General features: G+C 40.5%; 1 protein-coding gene across 3 annotated transcripts in view; it reads left to right on the top strand.

Annotated features, from left to right (window-relative positions):
- Positions 1 to 27,436, top strand: part of MICAL3 (microtubule associated monooxygenase, calponin and LIM domain containing 3) — a 160,498-nt gene that overhangs the window by 89,552 nt on the left and 43,510 nt on the right. For all 3 annotated transcript variants that reach the window (XM_036400849.1, XM_036400847.1, XM_036400848.1), the window contains 3 exons: positions 3,157 to 3,245; positions 4,351 to 4,438; positions 23,304 to 23,499. In XM_036400849.1, the coding sequence (XP_036256742.1) occupies positions 3,157 to 3,245; positions 4,351 to 4,438; positions 23,304 to 23,499 (373 nt within the window). The remainder of the gene's footprint in view (positions 1 to 3,156; positions 3,246 to 4,350; positions 4,439 to 23,303; positions 23,500 to 27,436) is intronic.

Below are 27,436 nucleotides of genomic sequence, written 5' to 3'. Positions count from 1 at the left end.
ATACAATATTGTAGTGGTGCCTGGAGAGGCTGCCTGGAACAGAAACTGGACAGAGTTAAAGGGAATAAAGGAGGGATTTATTTAAAAAGCTTTCAAAGGTTACACCTTGGGCAGTACAAGAGCCTTGCTGTGGCTCCACCCAAGATGGATGACTAGTCATGATTTTTCACACTTTTATAAGTTTTGGTCCATTTCCATATATGGGTTAATTGTCCAATTGCAGCTTCAGGTTGTGAATCAAATTGCTTTCCTCACTTCACCATTGTTCACACTTTTGGGCCCAAAGCTGCAACAGTGTCCTTGGTTCTCAGGCTGGAAAAGGATTGTTTTGTCTGACTAAACTGTGAAGAGAACTTGCGAGCACTTTGTGTGAAGTTCAGAGTCACACACTAAGGCAGCACAGAACCTAGAAAATATGAAATCTAAAGCTTCATTAAAGTATCATTAACAGCTGCTAGAATGCAGGGTAAACAAATAATAACTGGAGGCTTTAAAATCTTCACAGGCTGAGTTTGAGGACTAGACTTTTTACTGTCCTCATCTGACAGTATTTAAATAAAACCTCTGAGTGTTTAATACCACTTAAGAGAAAATAACAAGTTGGAGAGAAATGTGGTCAGCTTGTTCTTCTTGAAGGTACCACCACTGTCCAACTCTGTGTGTTTATTTTAGATGTAATAAAATAGGAACTTCATAATCAGGGGCTGTCAATAATAGGCCATTACAAGCTAAGTTCTGTTTATATAGAAAATATGGAATGTTAAAGTTGAGTAGAGGTAAGTCAGTGTTAAGAGTGTTGTACCAGTAGTTACTGAAGATTCAGTAATGATTTATTTTTTGTATCTGATAGACTAAGGAGAAAAGAATATGATTACAAAACTTGCTGATGCCTCAATTAAAAGAATCTAACATGCTAGGAATGAAGGGAAGCTTCAGATATACCCTACAAGTCTGAGAAACCAGACAGTATGGCAGGAGGTGAAACTCAGTTCATCAACAAAGCGTGCATATTGAAAGTAATAATTTAAGAGCATCCATCACTTGTGAAAAGTCATTTCCTTGTAAGGGTAGCTATGTACTACAATCTTTGTTTGAGCAGTGATTGACAAAAATGTCACATTTTCTGAAGAAAATGTATGAGAAAGTATTTGAGGTAAATGTTGATTCACGTCAGCAGGTATGCATTTATTTTCTTACACAGCTACCTATCTTTAATCCAATCCCAGTAGGAAAATAAGTGCAAAATGGTGTAAAACTAGTGACAAGTAGGGTGCAAAGGATTCTATTTCAGATATAATGGTGTAGAAAACAGAATTACAAGAAAAAAGTGTTAGTAGCTGTATTTTTCCCGCTGATTGAGGTGAAGATGAAGTAAAAATTTTAAATTGATGTCACAGGATGACACTCCAAGATATTCTACTGCAGATTGAAATTGATGGGTATCCATTCTGTGTAAGAACAATCTTTTAATATATACTGGGTAGAAAAATGGCAGTGGAAACACCATCTGGTTTAAGGGGCAAAAAGAACTAAAACTGTGTGTTCATAATGCATTATATAATGACGTTAAGTAATGGATTTGCTGGGTTGTGAAGAGTTGAGGAAACTTAGAATCATCAAACCAGACTCCCAGTAAGGAATAGAAACCCCTTTATTGCTTGTCTGGAAGGTCAGCAGACTTGGCATGCAAGTTTAAAGGGGCCAGTGGTGATTTTGAAATCAACATATAAAAGCAACGTCTTTGTCAGAAATCTAAGTTGGGGAAAAGCATTTTTTGAGCACTGCTGTTATTTTGAGCACTCACAAGTAACTGAATATCTGACTGTCTGTTAAGCACTAACAGACTGAGATCCTCTGTCAGCTGTATGGGCTGAAACAGTTTTTACCACCAGATTTTTAGTGATTCCCTCCGCAGGCATGCTTGTGTGTGCAGTTATGGCCAGACAGTTCTCAGTGAAGCAAACACAAAGCTTGGAGTTTCAGCAGGCTTATAGCATTGATTCTGAAATATTACATGCCCAACAGTTGTGTGTGTATATGAAGCAGATGTGGCTAAATAGAAATCTGTGGTATCTGTCTGATATAATCATTGTGAAAATGTAGCTTGTATTTCATTCTGGGTTTTCTTTGAGAGCTAAAACACTAAAGCTGTGCACACATTGTTGCTGTTCATCTGGCTGTTTGGGCTGACAAGCATTCTGCAGCCTTCTGCAGTCAGTGTCTGAGAATTTTTATGTAAGAGCTTTTCAGTTGTTGCTCATTTCAGACAATCTCAAAAAGCGGGTTTCTGGTATGAGTAAACATTAAGAAATACTTATTGAAGTAAAGATTTCTAGAAAGATGTTTGTCACTTTTCCATCTCTGTGCTGGTATTTTGCAAATACCAGCACAGAGAAATTAGAGGCAGAGGTCAGAATGTGTGTTGGGAATGCATTGGCAAAGCTGTAGGAGTGGGATAGCAGTGGGGAGTGCTGTGGGCTGCATATGCCACACAGGATACACTGACAAAGGTACAGTGGAAGATAATTATGAGGCATCAGCTTGCTGCTTTTATTAGTACCAGTAGTATTTGCATGATGGTATTGCTAATGCTGCTTTGTCTTCCTGACAGTGCTCAGATAGCAGTGAAAAACCTCTCTAGACTTCTGGGGTGTTAGTAAAACCAGCAGGATCACAAAAGGTCTTATTTGTGAAAATGAGTCATTGTCCTTTCTACAAGTAGCCACTGTGCATTTTGAGAGATGGTTCTTTGGGAGTTAACACTGTCCTCTCCCACTTTCCTCTGCTGGCTGTATTCATTCTTGCTTTTTCCAAAAGTGCTTCTGCCAGCTTTTCATGTGATGATTTCTTTGTTCCTCACACACTGCCGCATTGTTAGCATGTGATACCACACAAGCCTCACAGCTTTGCTTTGGTGTTTGATAGGATTTTAAACTAAATGGCTGTCAGGCACCCAATGGAAAAGAGCCTAGTTACAAGGGGAGAGAGCAGGGCTGGAGCTAAAACTTCAGCTAGTGTTTGCCTCTGCATATAGTGAAGAAATTAGAGAGAGCAACAGGAGTGGCAGCAGAAAATAAGTTGCAGTGAGATGGATATTTATATTGTGCTAAATTCCTGTGTTCCTGTTGCTGACCATCATTTGTGTTTTATCTGCAGGTAAATTCTACTGTAAACCTCACTACTGTTACAGAGTCTCTGGTTATGCTCAGAGGAAGAGGCCAGCAGTGGGTCCTCTGTCAGGAAAGGTAACTCATTATTTTCATCTAACATGCCGTGTTAATAGATTTTGATTCTTAACATTGACAAAATTATGTGTGATGGTTTGGGTTTTTTTTCAGAAAGTAGAAAGATTCGGGGTGCATTTAGTTGTTTTATCCATCATGAAAGCTTACAGTTCAACCAAATCTTATTTAAAAGCAATTCCTCTGCTTACTACTGCTCTTTTCATGGTACTTACTATCAAATTATGTGCAATCATGTTCAAAACAGAATTTTGATTTGTTTTTCTTGTCAGCTGAAATACTTTCTCAGTGTATGCTGAGACTAAATGAATAATATTACCAGTTCTGGTTTTGCTTTGTTTCTCCATGGTTTTACTTAAGATGAAACAAATTGTTTGCATTTCCTTTGAAACACAAAGTTCTACCCCTCTTGCATAAGATATGAAGATCACATACCTTCATTTCTGAAGGTCTGCTGTGTGTTAACAGGAAGCTGCATGAAAAGACAGAATATCCCCTTTCCTATACCATCATAATAGAAGTATTTGTGCTGTAAATATAGAATGAAGAGACACTGTAATACAGAAAGGGCTCAGCTGTCCCTCAGCTTTTGCTGTTCTAATCCAAGGCACCTCATTTTTCTCCTCAAGCCCCTTCTCAGTATTTTCACGTACTCTGAGCAAGCTACATGCTATTTCTTAAGTTCTGTTAAGCTTGCATGCTGCAAGCTGCCCTTGTCCCTTAAATTATATTTTCCTTTGTGCAAGCAGTGGTGCCTGTCCCGCCTGATTCTCAGGTTTTATTAGTACAAGCTGGAGCTCCTTTCTGGAAGGATAATGCATCCATCCCAGTATGTACCATACTTCCTGCCAAAAATAAAGACTAAAAATGGTACCTGTTTTATTTCCCAGAGGAGCACATTTCAGGGCTCTTACAGCTTTGACTTTCTTGGCTATCCAGTTTGATTTTCAGAGCTTTAATAAAGCCTTAAATTGAGAAGGAGCATGCTTGTTTTTTAGACCTTGCCTTATGTGATGGTTGCGAGGCATCCCAGTTCCTTGCTCAGCTGTTCAGTACACACAGCAATTCCAACTTTAACATGAATTTAACTTCCCCCACCTTCTTCCAGGACACCAAAGGAGCTGTGCAGGACGCCATGGCCAGCGATGGGAACGGACGGGCCAGCAGCCTCCCCACCTCAGCAGAGAGGGCCCCAGGTAGCTCCGCTTCCTTCTTTGGCAGGGTGGTGCAGTTCTCGCTCGGCCTCGTGGGCAGAGTTAGGGTGCTGAGCCAGCGCCTGCACAGCACAGTCTCCTCCATTGGGCACCACGTAGCCCAGAACCCTCTGGACTCCTTTTTCATGTGTCAGCTGCTGGCATTTGGGGTTCCCTTTCTCTATGTCCAGTCAGAAGTTCTCGGGCAGATCCTAGGGGAATTCTGTGGGCAGCCTGCTGACCAGTGAGAGTTAATGTCACCCAGCTTTGAGCTGTGTAACTCGTTTGGTTTTTGCGGTGCCTTGTGAATTTTGTGTGCTACGTGGAAATCTCAATATATTATTTTGCACTGTGGCTTTGGGGCCTAGATGTTCTCAGTTCTTTCAAGGACATTGTTTGAAAGAATACCAGGAAAACACAGATGCTCAGTTGAGGGTCTCCTCTGAGTCAGCCCAGATAAAGAACCCTGTAATGTATGCAGCTCAATGTCAGTGAAATTGAAAGTTTTTGTGAAGCACTGGAATAGCTCACAAACTGGATTTCTGTGTTTTCCTGAATTCTGGGTGTGGTTTCTCGTTCTCCCAAGCTTCTCTTTATTAATCTGGTACTTGAATGGGAAAGATCCCATTATCTTTGGATTGTGTCTCCTTTGGAATTCTGGGTGTCTGACAGCTAATGGGATTGGATTCCTTAAACCCCTTGAATTTCGTGGTGCTGGCAGGTCATGGTGCTCTTCCCTCTGCCAGCATCTGTGCTGCTCCTGGTCGTGGCTTTGGAAATGGGGTGGTGAATGTGTGTGTCTTACTGTGACATAGTTTTCCCTTTTAACTTGAAATTCTAATTCCTTCTAACACGAGAGAAGTGTCTGTGCTACAAATGCTCGTTTGCCCAGCCCCCGAGTGCTCATTTTGTGATGTCAGAAAAAGGAAGAAATATTAATTTCTAGTACTTGTTCAAAAGATTATGAATAAGCTAAATCAGCTGCTTTTAGAAAGGGAACATACTTAGAGCAATTCTTTGAGAAAAGAATGTTTGCGTAGTGCCAGTTGAGAAGGCCTTAACAACACAGGAGCAGATAAAAATCATGGTGTTCTTTGACTTTATATTATTATACAAGTGTTTCTAAGATTGTAACTGAATGCAATCTGACAAAAATTTATCCATAGCATGTTGATTTTTGGAGTGTAGTTACTTTCAAGATTTCTTCTTTTGTGTGTGTGCAATTTCCATATGGCAAAAGTGAGAAAAGGGTAGGGAAGAATGATATTTGCAAAATGCTATGGACAGATGTGTGAACTGCAGCATTTTTTGCCTAACTGGATAGATTTAAAACTGCTTTCTCTGAAAGTGAAAAAACTGGTTTTTTGTAGTTTGGAGCATATTCTTAAAGATGTATAGAAAAAATATTTATTGATACGCAGAGCAACTGATGTGAGCATAAGGGGTTTTGTGGAGTGAAGCTGTAGGTGATGATAATTGGAAGGAGGAGATTTGAATTACATTTATCAATTAGTTTATCACAGCTACTGCTGGCAGAAAATCTCCTTTGGTTTAGTCCTTCCAACAAATCAAATTTAATTGCTTTTACAAAGGAACATTCAGCAAGTAGCACCTAAATGACCGCTAGGTAGAGCAAACAATAGGGCATAGTTTATGATAAACTTCTATAAATCAGATGTCTCCTTCTGCAGTGGTGGCACAATCCTGTAGCAGCACTGTAGTACTTCCAGAGGAGTAAGCTGGAACAGACACCATTTTGTCTAATGGCAAAACTTGAAATCTAGGGCTCCTTTTGTTTGCTTTCTGCTTTTTAGAGCAGTGTATAACTGTAGCATAATGTTCAGAGCGTTTGGACCTTTTAAAGCCTTGCCCCTTGCAGTGCCCTGAGTGCATTAGGACATGCTCAGCTTAGCTGGGTCACCGTTCAGGCAGGGTGTTGTGGTGCATTCTCATGTGTGCATGGCAGAAGTGCATTCAGTGCTACAAGAGGTGAGCAGTGCCTCTGTTGTGCTAAAGAAATACCAGTAGTGGCTGAGTTTTGCTTTCTTTGTGCATTATGATTTAAGTAACTCTTGGAACTACTGACTTAGCAATGGTTAAGAAGCAGGAGGAAGCAAAATGCAATGTACTTTAGAAACAATCCAGAGTGGCATTAAAGGCAGGTCAGTTCTCTGTTACAGTCATGTCCTGTAGGTACCTACCTTCAGCTCCCCTTCCTGCTGGGTAGCTGGGTCAGGAAACCTGTGGTGGGTTTTACAGTTATTTATGGTTTCAAAAAACAAACCTTTTTGAACTACCAAGTTTACCTATACAGTGGAAGAACAGGATATTATTCCTGAATAATCAAAAGGAGTCTGTAAGATTACATCTCAGTGTAACTCCTGAATTTAAACTATTTGTGTATATTCCTTCTGGCAAGCTTTCACTGTAGCCTAGACAAATACCTTGAGCAAAAACCTGTCTGAGATGAAGACAGAGGCAGAGATCTGTTTCCTAGCCTCCACTTCATCCATCAGTCACTCCCCTAGTACAGGTCATACATCTGAAAGTGTTTTACTTCCTTTAGGGCAAGACCACCAAATGGAATTTGGCAATAGCAATTTCAGGCCCTGAGGTCTGAACTGATCCTCATGGTGGGGTAGGTCTTGGTGCAGAGTGTTAGTTGCCTCTACAAGGATTAAGTAAAAGCAGAAAAGTGTGTAACATGCTCAGGTTTGATATTTGGTGGAGATGCAAATATAGCTTAGAAGGCAAAGGAAAGGTGTACAACAGTAACATCCATTGTGGAATATATAAAAAGGCAGCCATTTAAAAATTGTATACCTGAGAGTTAAATTCAGCCCTGAGCTACCAAAAGTGCTTTTTTCAGGGAGCTTTATGGTGACTCATGCAAGACCTGCTTTTTAGTAGTTGCCATGAAATCCCAAATGGATGCAAATTGCATGGGTTTTCTCCCTACATTCACTGTATATCACCAAACTTTTTTAACCAGCTTAATGCATAAAATATATTCAACCACAGAGTAGCCTTCAGCAGGTTTAGTCAGGTGGGGTGAGATTGGTCCCAACAAGTCCTTTCTTGTGCTGTCACTAACCTGTTTGGCACGGATTAACCTTGCTAAAGATGTCAGTCCCTGCCTGGGTGGCCACAGTGCTGGCTGGCATGGAGTGAATTCTGTCTGTCCCTTGTAGAGTGATGGTTGCAGGGCACAGTCTGCGATCAGCAGGTTGAGGTTTGTTCAGCACTCAGCTGGAATCACCCTTTGTGTGAGGGGCTTGCTCAGAGCCTGTGTGGCTTCTGCCCTGCTGCTCCCAGGGCAGGTTATGGCCAAACTGGAACCCTTCAGTGGGGGAAGTGGCAACAAGCTTTGAGCAGTGGCTGCCATTCTCTCTGGGAAAGGGAAGTTGGGGACAGCTCTTACTGTGCTTTTGGTCCTGCTGAACTGTGGCATGCTTGTTGTAGATTCTGTAACTTTCTCTGTACCTTGTCTGCCTGTTTTTCTCTATCTTCTGCATTTGCCTTTGTGCCAAAATGCTGCTGTTGCAAAGAAAAAAAAAAAACAACAACTGAACAAAAAACTTGCTTTTCAACTGTCTCTCCCTTTGATAATCTGTAACTGCTGTGTTTTGGATTTTTTTTTAATATAATTTACAGTACTTTATATGGTTTTAATGTGCTTTTAATGCAAATGCTGTTCTTCTGTTTGTTCTAAAGGTCTGTAAGAATGTTTCCAAATTTTCAGCTCTTTCTTGACAGATGGACTTGGAACAGTCTTTACCCCTATCAGCTTTATGATATGCTGCTTGGGGTGATGTTAGCCAGCAATGTTTTGTTGTAAAATATTTCCCATTTCAGGCTCATGTTTTCACAGCAATGCATTTCTGTCCTATCAGCAATAGGAAGTTGATAAAGGAAAGACTGCCTAGGGAAACTCATACTTGTACAGCAATAAAAGGGAAGCCATGAGATCTTTTGCTTTAGTTACTTGACCTGTGAAAGATTAAGAAATCAAACATAAGCAATAGTATGAAAAACTAAAATGCAATAGAAATTAGAGGTACTAGGACTTGTGCTTTAATATCACATAAATACATAGTGTTTATGATAATAGGTATGCAGTCTGAAAAGTTAAAATCCTCCAATGGATGTGCCTTAATGGTTTTCAGGGAGAAATATTCAGAGCAAAGCCTTCACAGCAGGCCCTTGAACATGTACTGTTGTATATAGCAAGCAATATACATGAGGAAGTTCTTGTGCTGACCTGGAGAGCTGGGAAAGAGTGGCTGTTTCCTCTAAGTGGCATGTCCTTTAAAGTAAATTATCTGAACCACGTTTGGAAAAGGATCTTGAGCGTCTGTACAAGTATAAGTATTTTTTGAATGCCTCCAGTATTATTTGCGCACAATTCAATTTTGTGTCTGACAAAACACAAATATATATTTCTGTTTAGGAATAAGCTTCTTGTTCATAAACATTGCCTCTATTGTTTGCCTCTTCACCGTTCTGCATACATTGAACATGCCTTACTTGTGAAAATGATTTAGCTCAAAGCAATACTGCTTTGTTTGCTGTGCAAACAAACATCATGATGAAATCCTCTACTTGGGCACTTCTTTTCACTACTGTTCACCTTTGGGTTTTGTTCTTGTTTTAATTTGATCTAGTTTAAACATTAAATTATGGAAGATAACAGCAAACAAATTCTGTGATGTGACATTCTGTTTGAGGTGCCTTCATTTTAAACCAATGAAGGTTTACAAATATATCCCACTCTTTTCCCTGCCAAAAATAAAGAAAAAGGAAAGCATTCATATTTCAGGATGCACCACCAAACTGGGATGAAAGCTATTTCCTCTACTAGCGTGCCTTGAATATTGTCTGTCCTGTTTGGAGGAGCCATGGTGGTGTGTTTAGCAGGACATGGCACAGGATTCTGAACCCTTTTTTGGGGTATCATACAACTGCAGAGAGATCTGATGGAAGATTGACTTCTCTCTGAAACATTAACAATACAGATTAAGAACCAGACCCTGTAGTTTTGGAATCTGAGGAGAGTGTGCAGGTTACCTGATTAGAATGAGGGTTCAGTGCCCAGTGAATCATCTCTCAGTAACAAGCCAGGAATCTGTTAGGATAAGTGCTTGACTGTTCCCAGTCCATCATGGTCCTTTTCAGTGTTCTTATCAGGATTTGAGTGGCTTTGGCATAAAGGAAAGGAGAGTGCTAAAGGATTGGCAATTTGAAGCCCAGAAAATTTGGAAAGGAAAAGATGTGTTGGGAAGGTTATTTGTTCTTAAGAGTAGGAGATGCAGCTGACCTGATGGAGTTTCACTGAGAAATCCTGAAAAATGTTTTGAGGACTGAGAAGTATATACAAAACAACAATGTGCTGAGTTTGTTCTCATGGCTGGATCCTGCTAAGAACACTCTTTCTTGGGAGTTACTGGGCTCCCAACTCCTCCTCTCTCTCTCTAGCTTTCAGACCTGTAGACTTGTGCCACTGGAATATTTGTTGTTTGTATGTGTATATTCTGAAGGGTGATATGAATTTTTCTGGGCACTTTAAGAGCTTCATTGAATGTTTATGTGTCTTAGAAAAAGAGTATCAAGTTTGTGGGAAAGAGTTGGATTTTTTTTTTAATTGCAGAATTAAAATGTCTGGTTTTTTGAAAAGTGGAATCTGAGTAATACTATTTTGAGTTTGCTTCCCTCAGAGAAAAGGAGGGAACTGTGCATAAAATAAGTTCAGTGACAGATAATGTTCAACTGAGATGATTTAGTGCTCAGAAAGGCTTCATGTCTCCGCTGTACAGTCCCTTTGAAAACTTTGATTTATGCAGTTGTTTTTAACCTGTTTTTGTTTTGGGTGTGTGTGTCTCTGAATTATGTAACACGTGGTTTCCCTGTTGCTGTGAAATGGAGATTTTTTTTTGTTCAACTGTGTGAAATGTTCAAGGGAATAAATTCCAAATAAACTTCAGGTTTCTGAGTTTTTCTTTGTCCTCCCCCTTGTCCCTGCACTGGTTGCAGGTGAGGGATGCTGCAGGGGATACAGAATTGGGGGACAGTGAAATGAATAGCTCTAGCGAGCTCAAATGCAACAGCCATTTGGAGAGCTCTGTGGCATGTGCCATCTGTCACTGCCAAGTACTTTTCAGGCTCTTTCTGTATTGTGGTGTTTATTTTAAATTTTGCTGTTGTGGTTTGCTCAGAGTGCAGGGCACACATTGCACAGACAGCACGACCTGCTGAGCACCTCCTTGCGAGATATTCTGCTGCCTTGGCAAAGCTGACTTTGGATAGATGTGCTCTCAGCATTGTGGCTTCACAGAGTTTGGTGTCTTGAGGAGGTTGTTTTGTGTGGCTTGCTGCAGGCCAGAGGTCTTTGTCATGCTCTGTGACCAAGGCAGTCACACCCATGGGAGAGCAGGGACCCGTAGTGTGACAAGAGCCTTGACAGGCTTTGGTTCCTCTGCTTGGTGTAGATCTGCTGTGTGGTGGGATGTTTTGGTGTGATGAAAAGACAGAAAATTAGTAAATACTTTGTAGCCAAATCCTGTGTCTCATGTTCTAGCTGAACTGTTGTCATTTCTGAGGACTGCACACAAGGAGGTGACCTGCCTTCCTCAGGACCCTTAAGAGCCTATTCTGTGATGTTGTCACCATGACAAACAGACCTGGGTTGTTGTTCTGAGCTGCATTTTCCTGGTCTCAAAATTACAGTGAGTTAGTCTACATTAGGGACTTGTTCTGCATTTGTTCCTCACATGCTTCTCCTGCTTCCTACTCCACCATCTGCAGCTAAAAGCTTGGTATAGCTGATGATTTTTGAAAGTTCAATTGTGAATATTTGGCCAGAGTAGATTACATTTAAATGGCAGGGTCACAGAGCTACAACCACAAACCAGTTCTGATCTATGTAAAATTTCCTTATTTGGAGGGAGGTAATTGCTTTATGCCTTTGAAATTGCCTCTCTAGTGTCATGGCTTCTGTAACAGGGCTGAGAAAGTGTATGAAGGTAGTTCTAAAATTATGAGTGAATAAAAATTAATACAAATTAAAACAAGGAAGTTATGGTTTTACCACCTGCTTGTGATCAGCAGTGTAATTTATTAGATATGTAGTTGGTGATGTATCTTAAAATGCAAGAAACAAGGGGAGAAAACCAGATTAATAAAACAGCCAAACAAAAACAAACAAAAACCCCAAAACAAAACAGCACCCAAACCAAAACTAACAAAACAAAAAGCCACAAAACCAAAACAAATAGAAATAATCTCAAGGGAAAGAGCAGATAATCCAGAGTCAACATCAAAGCTATTCTCCTGCTTTTTTGATGTGTATTTTTGAAGGAAGGTGAATTAGTAGCTGAGCTGATCCTTACAACATGGAGTTTAGCTTGAGCTTTCTGAACAAAACTGGGCAGATGCTCTTTAAGGATGAGATGGCACTTCTGTGCCCTGTTTAGTTGCTTACATCTGCTCTCAAAAATGTATGTTTAGTCTGACATTTCTCATGTTTGCTGTCATCTCAGAAGGCTGTGTTTGCTTTTTTAGGAAAATTTCATAATCCTCCTTTCTGCTGTTATAGACGTTTATCTGATGGCTTGAGGGTAGACGTGTTTAAAAATAGGATTTTTTTTACCCAAGAGATGTTTTGAATACTTCCAGGCTGATGTGAAAACTCATCAGAACTGATGTGTAAACTATTTTTAATCAGTAATAAGTCTTTTGGAAGCTTGCTTCCTGAAACTATGCCAGATTTTTAATATATCTGCATATATAATTACAAGAATTTTCCTAGTTTTGGGAAAAATTTCCACTAAGGTGTGAAGCTCTGGATTGCTTGGAATATTCAATTGCTTTGTAAAATTTACACAAGAGTATGTGGCATAAGTGTAGGTAATAGAAAAGTGTGCAACACAATGAGGGAGCAGATGTTGAGCCTTCTTGGAGTATGTGGATCTTTTACTTGTGACAAGTGTTCCCCACTATATTTTCCTGTAACTGCCAGCCTAAGATTTCAGCCTGTTCCATTATCAGCACCTGATAATCTTGACACAAAGGGTAGAAATTAGGTAAAGCCATGCTTAGTATGTAAATGGATTCTGAGATCCAGTGATTATGGAAATCTCTAGGACATTGCCTCAGGAGAGATATAGTGGTTATTAACTCAGTAAAGAGAAAGAAGATAGCTGTTCACAGGTGGTGGTTTGAATCTGATCACAAATTGAACAGGAGCCTGAAAGCATTACATCTCACACTTTTATTATGCATGATAAAATTTCAGGTTTCTGATGCGTTGTTCTTAAATGATCAAAATATTGTCTAGTGTCCAATGTGGAACTAGAAGTACCAGTTTCTATAAAAAATAAGCAAAATTTGTACTGAAAGATTCAAAGAATGTATCACAGAGCAGTTTGGGTTGGAAGGGACCTTAAAGATTGTTCAGTTTCAACCCCTTGACAAGGACCCTTTCCACTAGACCAAGTGGCTCAAAGTCCTGTCCAGCCTGACCCTGAACACCTCCAGGGATGGAACATCCACTTCTTTGGGCAATCTGTTCCAGTGCTTCATCATCCTCACAGTAAAGAATTTCTTCCTGCCATCCAATCTAAACCTATGCTCTTTCAGTTTAAAGCCGTTCTCCATTGTCTTACTGCCCCATGCCCTTGTAAAACATCCATCCTCAGAGCTCTTGCTGGCCCTTAGGTACTGACCAAGGCCTCCACAGAGACTTCTCCAGGCTGAACAACCTCAACTCTCTCAGCCTTTCCTCACAGGAGAAATATTTCATCCCTCTAATCATCTTTGTGGCATCTCTGGGCTTGCTCCAGCAGATCCACCTCCTCCTTACAGTGGGGCCCCCAGGGCTGGAGGCAGAACTCAGGTGGGGTCTCACCAGAGCAGAGGGGCAGAATCCCCTCACTTGCCCTGCAGCCCACTGTGCTTTGGATGCAGCTCAGGACATGTTTGGCTTTTGGGGGTGTGAGTGCACGTTGACAGGTCATGTTGAGCTTCTTGAGTCCTTCTCCAAACCTTCTGCATCAGGCACTTCTTCATCCTCCTGGTTCCCTGCCTTTGCCTTCTGGGATTTGAGCTATGTGCCTGGAACACTTGCCAGTGAAGATTCCACTCCTACTTTTAGGTGGAAACAGTTTTGGTTTGGCTTGGTGTGATTTGTACGTTGGGGATCACCTGTCTGATCCTCACAGTGAAATGGGAGATTGCAGAGGGATTGCAGACTGTACTTGTGCTACAGACAAGTGGCAAGAGATCGATGCCACCATGAAAAAATGATACCAAGTGTTATGTAGTAGATAGGATAGCAGAGGCTTTCTTTGTAACAACATAAAAGTGGTCACTGTTTGGATCATAACTGCACAATCAGTCTTAAATATTAATTTCTAAGTTATTTAATTAAAATAAAGAGAATGCTTCACTCAAAAAGTGGGAAACCTCATTAACCAAGGTCATGGTGGTTTTAAAATCTAGTGTGGCCTTTTCTTTTCTTTTTTCTCCCTGCCAGTCCCTGGATGTGCCTCATCAAGAACCCAGGTGGTTCTTTGAGGTACTGTACCTTGAATAGCTTCCAGAACAAAATTTATGCCTGCAAAGTAATGTTATTTTATCCTCTTCAGCCTTCCCACACTCAGCTTCTTTCAGAGAATGGAAATGAGGCCAGGCAACATATGATAGAGCTGATCTAAATACCAAGGAGAGCTCTGACATCCTGGATGATACCAGGAAAATGGAGCATGATTGGTAATAGGTTACTGACTTACCAATGTTCCTGAGTGATTAACAGGCTAAAAATCCCTACATAACTCATATTGTATCTCTAGGACTGGAAACCTGTTTGGGCAGCAGTGAAAGTGAATTCTGTACAAACATAAAGATTTTCCTGCCAGAAGAGATGTAATAAGGAATATTGAGCTTAGCAGTGTTCCCTGGGGCTTGGATTAGGTGACCTAATACCTCCTTTCCCCTGATTCTCTTCTCCACCCACCAGTGACAACACTGGCCACTTTCCAGGAGTCAAAAATAGCCACGCTCCTGGATGATTCTGTACCTCTGCTGTAAGGAAGGCAACTTTTCTGTATTGTTAAACCACATACTGAACTCTAACCTTCATTACATAATGCTTCTACTTCATGCATCTGCATAGGGGCAACACTGTTCCTCAAACATAACTTATACTGTGAGGTAGATGAATTTCTTTTTGTTTCCAAGACATAAGGATAAATTACAGATGACCTTGATCTTAAACTGGCTAATTATATTCACTTCTGGTTGCTTCCACTAAAACCAGAGAAAGGTCAGATCAATGCAACTGCCAGCTGGTTCTAAAGTCAGCCCTACTGATGCAGTAAGCAACTGTTTTGTCAGTGTCTGTTTTGGGAATTCCAGAAGTCTGTTTTAATTAAAATAATGGGGAGGAGTGGGGCAAAACATTGCAACACTCATAAGACAAATGTGTGAGTTTTCAATTTCATTCAGTAGTCAGTCCTATTAATTTTCACTGTTATGAAGAGAACAAGCTTCCACATTTACAGACAGTATCTGAGAATGGAGAACTTAATTCTAGCTGGACGTTGTGGAATGTGTGGAGGAGGACTTACACCTTCATGTGTTTGTTTCTGGGCTGTTTCAGAATCCCTTGAGTATTTTATCTGTCAGCTGTTCCTATACACATTAGAGTGGTTTGAGGGGGGCTTTCTGCTCTTCATTGCTCAGGGCACCAGTAGATATGAACATCTCACTGATTTTTATTTAATGTGCTGCTGAATCCGTGCTGTAAAACGTCTTGGCCAGCACTAGAAGTGGTTCTTTGGTAACTCTACTGGGTGCTTCTGCACCAGATAGTTTTTTGATTAAACACCTTTCTGTCTGTACAGCTTAATCTCCCCATTTTTCTGTTTAGGTCCCAAATTTGCTGGGGAGAATTTCTAGACTGATGGTGTGAGGATGGAGCCTGACATGGTAGCAGAGATCTTGAGAATGTTGGTTCTTGTCAATTTAATGACAGTTTTATTGATCAGGTCCAGCATAAGCCAGTTTGCATTTACGATTCCCAAGAGCTTTGACTCAGTAGAGTGCATCTTCTGGAAAGCTTAGTTAGTATTTACTGCTAGGATTGGTACATGTGCATTGCAGAACAATTTCAGGAGGGCTCTCTTCAGGTTTGAGCACGTTTTGAATGCTGTTCATGGATACTGGGTATCTTGCTTATGAGTAGACTGGTTTTCATACCATCCTCTTTGAGTTCAGGCCTTTTATATTTAGCAGGATGTGTTATGGATCAAATGGGAAACATCAGAAAACTCAAGATGTAATGGCTTCATAGTGTATCTGAGTAATTCAGGCTGAGGGCTTGGGAACACCCTACCATAGTAAGAGAGAAAGTTGAGGCATTGTATCAAAGTAACAGGGCTGCTTGTGATGGCTTAACCCCAGCTGGCAACTAAGTACCACACAGCTGTGGGGAGCAGAATCAGAAAGTAAAACTCATGGGTTGAGATAATTGAAACAAAGTAGAATATTACAATAATAACTGTGGCATTCACATTCTCTGAAAAAATTCTTTCACCCAGGATTTTTCTCCTGAGAAGCTGAGAAGCCTCAGAGAAAAAGGAAAACAAATTCTTATCTCATTTGCTTCTCCTGTGTTTTGCTCATGTGGAATGTGTTTGGAGATTGTTTACCCACAGGTGATTGTTTCATTGGATTCTGGTGTGAGTTGTTTTCACTCTTTGGCCAATTGGGGCCAAGCTGTGTCAGGACTCTGGAAAGGGTCATGAGTTTTCATAATTATCTTTTTAGCATTTAGTAAGTATCCTGTCTGTATTCTTAAGTATAGTATAGCATTCTTTAATATAATATAGTATAATGAAGTAATAAATGAGCCTTCTGAGAACATGGAGTCAGATGCACCATTCCTGCCTTTGTCGGGGCATCCCAGCAAATACAATAAATATAACAATAACAATAATTGCAATGAAAAGGAAGGAATGAGAGGAATAACCCCAAAGAACAACTGATGCACAATGCAGTTTGCTCACCACCCACTGACTGACTCCCAGATGATCCCTGAGCAGCTCTCAGTCTCTCCTGGCGATCTCCCCCAGTTTATGTTCTGGCCATGGCATTCTATGGATGGAGTATCCCTTTGGCCATTTGGGGTCAGCTGCCCTGGCCACACTCCCTCCCAGCCTTTTGTGCACCTGCTCACTGGCAGAGCAAGAGATACTGCAAAGTGCTTGACTCGGGGGAAGCACTGCTTAGCAACAGCCAAAACATCAGCCTGTCACCAATGTTACATCACACCAAACCCAAAACATGGTACCAGCTACTAGGGAGAAAATTAACTCTATCCTAGCCTAAACCAGGATACTATAAAGCATTTAGATTCAAATAAATTTGTTCTTGTGTCTGTTTGAGGAGGTGTTGCATTGCCCCTTTTGCCTTTGAGGATGTGCTTGTCCAAATTCAGGGCCTCCTAGCAGGAAATGTGCAGTTCTGCAGCTCATGATGTGAGGCTGTGCAAACAAGCACTGACAAGAATGCAGCAGGTCTGTTGAGCTCTTGCCAGGGGTTTCCTGGAGAAATTTCCTATAAGAGAAGATAAATGTAAAAGAGCAGATGAATCCAGACTTAAGACTTTGAACTTCTTACTAACCCTTAAAAAAACCATTCCGTTTGACACCCTTCTGCAGTCAGTTCAGAATCGCCATGGACATGCTTTATGTATCTGTTGCTGTGCAGTACAGAAATTTTTAACAGTATCTACAGATAATAGTTTTTGAGAGGATTAAGGAAAGGATTTCAGAAGAAAGCAGTTGGAATGTCTTAATTGACTTTCTGTTTGAATGTGTGCAGCATCTAACAAATGAGCCTCAATACCAAGATTTCCTTTTTTTATTGTGCACACAGTGCTGGGCACTTCCTTACATCAAAAGTGTTTTTTCTTGAAGTGAAGTTGAGAGTGAAGTGCTTGGCATTGTGCATTCTGGATCCTGTTTTTGGTGCTGCCACCAGACTGTTGTGAGATTGCCTTGCTGGTATTTAATCTCTGTGTCTGGACTTGTGCAGTGCCTCTACAGTACTTACCTACTTCCAAAATAGGTTTGTTTTAGTCTGCTGGTGCTTGTAAAGCCTTTTGAGGCCCTTGGACGAGAAGTGGAATTGGAATACAAACAGGCAGTTAGTGGAACTGAAGTGGGTGAGGGTGAAACTTCCAGGAAAAATCCTGAAACTCAATGTGACATGAACACAGATGAAAAATGAGAAGCTAAGAATACTGCTGGATCTCGTTTGCTGCCTTCTCCTTTGAGGTCTATGCCTTTGAGGTATAGACCTCAGTGATAATGTTTGCTGAATGGATAATGCACTTCAGAAACCTTACCCCAAAAGGTATTTCGTAGAAATTAATTGCAAGGGAATATGAGGACTTCCAGCATTTCAAACTCAAAGTTCATTGCATCACTTTTTAACTCCCCTGGAAAAGTTCCCATCTCCCTTTTCAGTACTTGGTCACAGGCAATATACTGCTGTTTCTATAGGATTTGTTTTATCTGACACAGTTCTCAAACAATTGTGTGGAGGTAGAAGTAATTGAAGTGTTTGGAAAAGACAAGTGGAAACAAACAGGTACAGTGTTTCACATTACCACAAAACCACAAGCTTTGGGAAATCCATAATGAAGATTTTCCTGAGAGTATATTAATTCCTTCCCCCTTTTGCATGTCTTTCAAAGTAGACTCCTTTATTTGAATTTCCATAATTCCCCAAGGCCACAGCTGAGTCTGTGCAAAATACTGGACAAGAGAGGACATGCACCTTAGTCAGATATTGAGATAGCAAGCTAAGAAAAGCAAGTCTAGAGGTACTGCTTGGTAACTGAAAAACAGCTTCTAGTGAAATAGACAGGTATTTTCCCTTTGGGAAGAATTCATTGTTCTCAGATTCCCAGTTCTCTCCTGCATCTTCAGCATGGAAGTTGTGTCAAGGAGTAACCTTGGCAAGATTTCATTGAGCCCATGGGAGTAACATGTAGATTTTACAGAACAAGGTAATACTGGAGGTGAGTTGAGATAGGATCCTCTCTCAAGAGGAGCTTCTCAAGCCTTCCAGGAATTGCCTGAGTTGCTGGAATAGGACACACTCATGCAGGCAAGGAGCAGTTCTGTTAGGAATGTTATCTCTGATCAGACACTTATTATTTCAGGAGGTAAACTCTGTCAAAGCTGAGATAAATTAAGGGCTCTGGCAGCTTTCATGCAGCAGCTAAGCAGCCTGTCCTGTTAAGAAAAACAGCTCCCTTCAGATGATCTATGTAATGTTCATGGCCCACTGACTCTTCCAAATTAAAGAGTCAGATTTTAAAATGTGTCCTATTTTGGATGTTGTTTGTGGATTTTTAGCTGATCAGTTGGTTGTTCAAGAAGCTACACTTGGCTTTGAGGTAGTTCCCCTCTCTGGGTAGTAACACAGCTTTTCTTCCTGGCTGATGCAGCCATGGCAGCCTTTTTCCTCACTTGGGAATGGTTGCTGACTTTTGTCCCTGTGGGCCCAGAGGCAAGGACCAAGTGCAAGGTCAGGTGCTGGCTGGGCACTCTGAACAGTATGGGGAATACAGTGTATTAATTAATAAGAGAGGCAGCTTTCCCCTCTGCAGGGACTTCAGGTCTACAAGAACTGCATTGGAACAGACTTTGCCCATGCATTTAGCACCTTATATATATATGAGGGAGAAATGAGAGCAGGCAGTAAGCTTCAGAATTCCTCAGTCTTACTTATATTTTTGTTGTAGTGTCTTTATGGGGTTTTAATTGTAGCATCAAATTAGTTGGTGTGAACTTTGGAGTATAAAATGGGGGAATTGTCCATCATCTGGACACTTCAGTGATGCCTGTATCTCACATTTACTTTCATCCCTTGTATAAGTTTGTGAAGTGCAGTGCTTTTCCTTCTGATAGTTGATGGCTTCGTGGTGCATGGCTATCAGTAGCATTTCTCTTGTTTCATATTTGTTAATAAGTTGGACAGTGGCTTTGCAGACAGCCATATCTGCTAAATGCATGGCATCTTGTAGAAACAGGCATCTTTTAGAAACAAAACAAATATGTGAAGTAAACTAAATAGTCTGTGTAGTGTAAATTCCTAGAAATCCCATGCTTAAACTGGTAGTGGAGTTTCTGCATCATATTCTCTGATGCAGAGCTGTTTTCTTGGCAGACTGGAGAGATGTGACCACTTTTGCATCTCAACTATATGGATATATAAATTAATAAGAGAAGGTGCTGGGAATGTCCTTTCTACTTTGAGATTTTGAGGCAGGGAGTGCTTGTCAAGCTCACAGGACATCTTGGCTTGGCCACAGTTTTTTGCATTAAAGTTCAGGTTGATTTTCTGTCTTTTAAGATTTTTTTAACACAGTTGCATTGTGTCACTCCCACTTACAGGATTTGCTGTGACAGGATTTGTTTCATTCTCTGTGTCCCAGTTACACTGGGTCTTTGTGATGAGAAGGGCAGTGATGCTTTGTGTCTTGAAAAACTTTCCTGAAGGATCATATATGTTCATGAAATGCATGTAAAAAGATGTCAGCTTGATTTTTGAGTCCTTCTCTACCTAGCAGTGATTGCTGCCAGTCTTTCTCCCCACACTAGATATTGGAATACTGAAACAGCCTTTTTTTAAAGAACTCTACTCAATTTAATTTAATTATATGGCAATTGTTTGTTTGGGTTTGGTTGTTTTGGTTTTTTGTTGGTTTTTTTCTTCGAAAAGGCTGACAAAAAGCCCCTAAGATGGTTAGAAAACAAAAAGAGTGAAATAATATCAGACAGATAAAAGTTCTTGTTCTTTGGTTTTCAGAATCCTTTTTATTGTGAACTTTGCAGCTATGTCAGGGTTTGCATCAGAAGATAGTAAGTTAAAAACAGCTTGTGGAAAGACATTCCTGTTAAAGTAGCTGAGCCTTGCTGATGACTCCATGTGTATAAAACGTTCTGAGTAGTACAAAACCTTCTTTTTTAAATCATTATTTTAATATATTCCTTGTTTGTTTTCCCTGACCTTGGTGTTACTATGTTACCCAGAGTCCTGTTTTTTTCTACTGTCAGCCAAAGTGGCAGAGCAAAATTCGAGGTCAGTTCCCCTGGTACTGTGAACTCAGGGCTGGGTAATGTAACATGGATTGCAAAAATGGATTTGGCTGAGTAGGTATCACCAGAGAGAGAGAGAATGAAAAAGAGTGAATCCCAGTGAAAAAGGCAGTTCAGTTCCATTAAACTTTGCAAACCAAAGCACAACAGAAGGCTTAACAGCAGGAAATGGTGGAGACCACAGTATCCCTGGAAATGCAAGGCAGTGTTGCCACCTGACCAAGCTTATTTGTTTGTACCATGAAGAAGCTCTGGAGTTCCAGCTAAAGGCATGGGCAGCCACTTGCCCATGTCGTGGAAGGGTTAAATCATACTAAGGAAGAGAGAAAAACACTTCTGGCGATTGTCTTCAAGATTTTATCTCAGAGGAGGGGGATAGGAAATAGATGCCAGGAATTATGTAAAGACCTGTGTAATTTTGTGTGAAATATGAAGGTGGTACTGAGTAATTGTCCTGGAAAAAAACCAAAAACTGTTGGGAATAAAGTGAGAAACTACAGAGGATGAAGAAAGGAAGCAAAAGCTGTCTTGGAAGTTAAAATGTGTGAGGATAAAGTAAAGGTTGCCAAAGCTCATGCTGGGTTAGACTTTGCCAAGGAGAGCAAACCAAAGAGCTCTGTTTTGTAGGCATGTAGGTAAAAGCAAGGTAAGGGAAAACAGAAGTGTGTTCATAGTGGAGATGGAGCTGACATAAAAATGCAATTTTGTATATAGTAAATCCAGATGGACATGGGAGCAAAAGAGTCAGTGGGGAAGAGCAGGATTGGGAAATGAAGACTAATACAATGAAGCAAATAGTCTTTGTCTCAGAAGAGTGGGAGAAATGTAAAATGAAATTGTGAGCTTTGTGGTAACAATTTGTGATTAAATCAAGCTGTCCTAATGTACTTTGACTGTCTCATTCAGGAAATACTGTGGACCACTGGGTAACAGAAGTATATCCTGCAGATAAACTAAAAAGAAAACAAAACAAATAAACTTTAAAAGGTGATCTGAACATGTACATATCAGTTAAACAGTAGGTGTAGCATCTTTTAAGGAGTAACTAAAACCTGCTAGTTCTGCAAGGGAAGTCCTTTGACCTCATGCAGGTAAGTGCTATAAAATGTGGCATGGGTTCACCAGAGACTGTGCTGGACTGGCTTGACAGCTTTTATTGACAACTGATACCTCCCATGAGGGAAATTGTAGTGCATTTGAACAGTCTGGACTTGAGCAAAGCACAGGAATGCTGACACATGGAAATAATTATTGGAACTGGATAAAACGGGGGAGTAGTACATGAAGTGTGAGTAGCTAAGAAGTTGGGCTAAATTAGAGATGAGAGGTTTTATTAAAGGAGGAAATAAGGGGGTTGGATGTCACCTACAGACTATGCAGTGTCCCAAAAAGTGATATGGGGTCTGATTTTTGTAATACTGTCATTAAAGTTACCAGCCAAAAAAAAAAAAAATATCAAGGAAAACATCTGCTAATGAAATTCAGGGCTGAATCAACGTTTCAAATCCTCATCAATGCAGAGGAGGACAAGCACATCATCCACTAAGAACTGCAAAATGTTGCCAACTGTAAGATTAAACTTAGGAATGTAATAGTGGAAAGTACCAGGTCATGTACTAAGAAAATGTTGAGAATTTTGGCTACCAACAAAGTGCTTATCAGTTGAAAGCAAAGGAGGAAGATCTAAATGTCATAAAAGCCACCAGTATTATGTGACATATAAATAGGCAGGTGTGTTCTCAGCATGTATCAGATGAGAGATTTGTGGCAGGGTTGTGTGTTACATTGATAAGGCCTCATCTGGAAAGCCACGTTCACTTTTAATCACTCAGGTTCTGGAAAGATTAATCCAAACTGGGACAGGTGCAGAGACCTAGGGGATGATCAGAGAGCACTGAAGAGCTTATCTTCAGTGAGAAGGCATGGCTTGTTTAACAAAGCAAAACAAAGGCATGGAAATATGGGTAAGGGGTCAATAGTGGCATGGTGTTCAAGCTAAAATATTGCAATTTAAAAAATAAGTGGATGAAAGCAGGATAGAATAAAATTCATTGAGTGCTACTGTGAATTAAGCTTCTCAATACATTTCTACAACTGTCTGGTTCACATATCCTTGCAATTCTGGGGGACTTCTGGGATTTTTACTTGCAAATGTCTCTCTGAGATTTGTCCCTGTGATTAATTTCATTACAAATTCTGATTGAAAAGTAAATCAATTCAAGTCTATTAAAAGTTTTAAAATTTGGCCTTTTTCATTCCTTCCCTCATCTTTAAGTAGTAACAATATTGCCTTGCTCATTAACTCTGTACATTTCCCTTGGCTGGTGCCAGTTTAAACATGCAGCAGGGTTGCCCTGTAGCATTCCTTCTGTGTCTCAGATAATACATCCAGCCTTGTGCCCAGGCCTTCCCCACACAGACTTCATTGCATCTCTAGTTTTTGCAGCTAAAATGGCCCTATTTCCTCTCTCAACTAGGACATTTAACATTCTTTTTAGCATCTATTAGCCAAAACCACTAAGATTCCCTTTTGCAGTCTGGCCTCCCAGTAGTGACGAACAGGATAATGACGTAAGGTATTCTCTCGCTTTATTTACCTCCCTCTGCCTCGTGCCCCTGTTCTCCCAGTTGCTCAGTTCTCTCAAAACTGTGACTTTCTGACTGTTGCATTTGTTGTTTATTGCCTGGCTTGTCCTCAGGTCCCAGTGTGAACGGGCTGGAGGAGCCCAGCCTGGCCAAGCGGCTGCGGGGCACTCCGGAGCGCATTGAGCTGGAGAACTACCGGCTGTCCCTGCAGCGCGAGGAGGAGCTGGAGGAGGTGCCCGAGGAGACCCTGGCAGAGCACAACCTGAGCAGCGTGCTGGACAAAGGGACAGAAGAGGATGTGCCCAGCAGGTCAGCACACATTGCCCAGCAGCTTTTTCTGCACCCCTCCCAGCTGGCTTTGCCTGCCCTTCCTTTTTCTTTAACTATTTACCATGTAGCGCTTTCTAAAGCTTTTGAGACACAGAGACTTTTCATCTTGTAGTTTCTGTTCTCAATAACTCACTACTATCAGAAGACACCTCTAGCACTGTAATACCATGAGATTAATACCATGAGATTAAGGTCCAAAATGGGAAGGGATTTTTAAACTTAATTTTTCAATTGTATCAAAGGTAAGTGAGTCTTTTGAGCAAATAGAACATGCATTCAAATGGAAGGGGGTTCCAAAGTTATATACCTTCTTTTATACACCTTCTTTTATATAGCTATATAAAGTTATATACCTTCTTTTCTCTATGCTTTGCATTACAATTCAAAACCATGTTTGGTTTCAAGATTTAGGCTTGGCACACATGTAATCCTGACTTAATGCTGGTGCAATACCTGAGAGGTATTAATGGAAGCAATAGCTGTGGCTGTTGAAAAATGTGTTGTACCTTCACGGTAATAAAATGAAGGTGTATAAATGTGTTGCACCTTCATGAATTTCTCTTTATATGCAAAATTATGTGCAAGCACACCAGGATCCACATCCATGCAGGCAGAGCTAGTGGAAACAATTTTTACAAGAATCATTGAGAGGAAATCCTTGAGGAAGTATGCCCATGAACTTTATAGTCAATCACACATTTTTGCAGAGTCTTGGTCTCTTAACACAATTTCTCATCTACTTGTCTTTGTAGCAATAGCAGCCCTTACCTTTTCATCTCTGAGTCTGTCCAGTAGACTTGAAATAAACTCAGAAAATGCTATTGTTTGCTTCCTGAAACTTAGATCCTACAGTCATATTCTATGTATGAATTGCCTGCAGATATAGGTCTGTATGAGAAATTCAATAATCTTGGCCTATTTTTGGGAGATTCAAACTATATTTTCTTAACTCATCCTTCCTTTAGTTACCTGCTTAGGCTTAGGAATTACATCAACTATGACAAAATAAGCATTGATGATCTCAGGGGTTTTACTCCGTTATATTTCTACCTCTAAAACAAAAGTGTAGAGCTATTGACTGTTGTTACTCTTTGTCTTGATTTCACTAAATCAGGACACAATAGGCCTGTTCAATAAATGGCAGAAAACTTACAAAGGCCAATAATTAGTTTAAAAAAGTGGAGTTTTGGCATTTTGGTATGAAGCTGATGGTCACTGCCAAGAGGTGTTTTGTGAGATTCTGAAGATTGAGGGTGGAACACTATTAGGTTAGCAAATTTGGTTTTTGTCTTGTAGGGTGTTACAGTTCCTTTTGTCCTACATTCATCCCTATAACTTGTTATCAGTATGAGAATTTCTGTCTGTAGTAGACTGCATTGTATAATTTTCCATGTGAGAAGCAGCATGGGCAATTCACATTCTATCAAAAGGAGAAAAGAGGAAATACATCAAATTCCCCTGTTTTGACCTGGAAAACTTTATATTCCAAATCTAAATATGGCAAGCAGTTTACTCAGAAAATGGACAAGGCTGTGTGGGCCAAATATCAGAGAGAGCAGAGGGAGAATTTTCTAGGAGGTGTAGCTGTTGGGTATCCTCTCGTCAGCTGTATTCATTCCATGGATAGACTGCAAAGACATAAAAAAAGGGGGGAGAAGTCTGACTACTTTTTCAGCAATAAAAAAAAAAAGTTTTTACTCCTGCAACAAGCCAACCAAGGCCCTGATTTAATCATCTTCACTGTCTTGGTGCAGTGCTGCAGGGCTAGGAGCAGGCAGAGGAGATGGGGAACTCTTTGTTCCCTCTGTGTCTTACAAAGGATGGGTTGGGCTTTCAGGGTTCACTTAAGTGGCAGATAAAAATCAGGCAGAGACCTCACATTTTGGTGCACAGCTTCCCATCACGCACACACTGCAGAGAAAGTTAATCGGAAAGAGCATTCAAGGTATATTTTTTCAAAAGATAGTTAATCTTATTTAAGTTTCAATTAAAAAAAAAGATCAATTAAGCAATTAAAGCCAGACTACACAGTAGTGTGAGGTGTAGGAAACCATTTATATGCCTTATTGATTGCCTTTAAGTTGCAGTAGCCCCCAGTGTGCCATCTCCAGTTTTGGTGTCATGTCCTGTGGCCTTTCAAAGGAGTGTCGTAGGACAGCTTGTGCTGCAGAGGTCTGTATGGCAAGGGAAGAGATTCATTGCCACAGTTTGGGTTTCAGTTCCTCTCCTCAGCACTAAATCTGTACATACACCTTTTTCTAATGAGATACTCAACTGCTTATGCAAATTCTATAGAGCAACCTGCCTTGGTCTTTGATTTCTGCTTTATAGAAAAATAAAATTTCAGCTATTGAGTGAATTCCTACAGCACAGGGTTTCCATGTGAAAGGAATGCTCACTATACCAGGCCATCTCTTACTGCTGTATTTCAGCTTCTCATTTCTCAGTATTCAAAGGTCAAACAAAAGCCAAGTGATAAATAAAACCCAAAGAAGGTGAAGTGAGCTGTGTGGTGAAGAATTTGTGTCGTCACTCCTCCATGCGATAAGCTGGCTGGTGGAAGAGCAGCAGTTCATCCTGTTTAGCACCCGTGGCAACAATTTGAGCAGCAGTAAACCTTATTGACAGCACACCAAGCCCCCAGCATGCAGCACCTGTCAGGTTTATTTCCATACCAAAGGGTGGGAAAGTAAATCAGGGAGAAGGGGAACATCACATTTAACCCTGTGACAATATCTGCATAAAGCCTTTGGAATATGCTCTGGTCTTCATGCACCAAGCCCATGGCTTGCCAACAGTGTTTGTATTCAGTATTTCACATGTGAAAATCAGGCAGCATGTTAAAAATAACTGTTGAGTTTATGCTGTGAAAAAGTGGCTTGTAATTTGAGCAAAATAATGTTATTTGTATGCAGACCAGTGAGAAGAATTTAAAAGCCTATGGACAGAAGTGTGTGACAATCAGAGCATGGACAAAGGGTTTTCCTTATTAGGTTTGCTATCAAAAATAGGCTCTCAGACTAGCAGATGAATAAAATTATGTAAATAAGGTAGTACAACTGTACAAGTTCTATTTCATAGACCCACATGAAGTATAACCTTCATTACTCTTTATTTGTTGGTTTTCCCTTTCATTGTCTATGTGGAATGGGTTCTGCCAAAGCCAGTGGTCGTGGGCATAAGGAAGCAGCAGAAATACTATTCTCAGATTATTCACCCAAACTTTAATTATTCACAAATAGTTTTATCCTTCAGTCAGATGAATTGGGCCTTTTAAGGTTTATAGGAGAAGTATCCAACAGTTGCTCTAATAAATGCAGTTCTGTCATGACAGTGGTCTGTTCAGGTAAAACAAAGCTGGAGCACCTTTTGACCCTGCAGAGAGGATCTGTGAGTGTGTTGTAGTCCTCATTCATTTTCCAGTGACAAATGCAACCATCTTTCTCCTCAGTCCCTCCAGGTAGTCTGGCATGTAAGAGTGAGCTAGATTAAATGTCGCTGAATGAGTGGTTACATTTCCTGCCCCTGCTGCATATGCTGAGGAACTGTTAGAATTAAACAGAGGTGACTTCTAAAAGGCACTAATGATTTATTGCTTTGCATGGTTTAGACTTTGCTGTGGGAATAATAATCTCATTACTGTAATTATCTTTGCACTGCTTCCTACAGTTTCTTGCCAGCATGTACACTGTGTAGTTAATTGGATACATATTTCTGTCTGTGATGCAGAAAAGTGAGGAATTTTGGGGTTTTTTTCCTCCATCTCCTTAATTCACATGCTGTATCCTTTGCCTGATGTGTTTTGTATTCTTTCTACTCCCAAAGACTGCTCTGGTTCACAGGAGCAAGTACCAAAATTATCTTGGGTATCTCAGCAGTAGCTGCTGTATCAAAAGCCATGGCCTTCTACATTCTG

This window comes from Molothrus ater, chromosome 5 (assembly GCF_012460135.2).
Source record: "Molothrus ater isolate BHLD 08-10-18 breed brown headed cowbird chromosome 5, BPBGC_Mater_1.1, whole genome shotgun sequence".
Taxonomy (NCBI): Eukaryota; Metazoa; Chordata; class Aves; order Passeriformes; family Icteridae; genus Molothrus; species Molothrus ater.
Note: the sequence above shows the minus strand (reverse complement) of the source record. Positions and strands in the feature narration are given on the sequence as shown.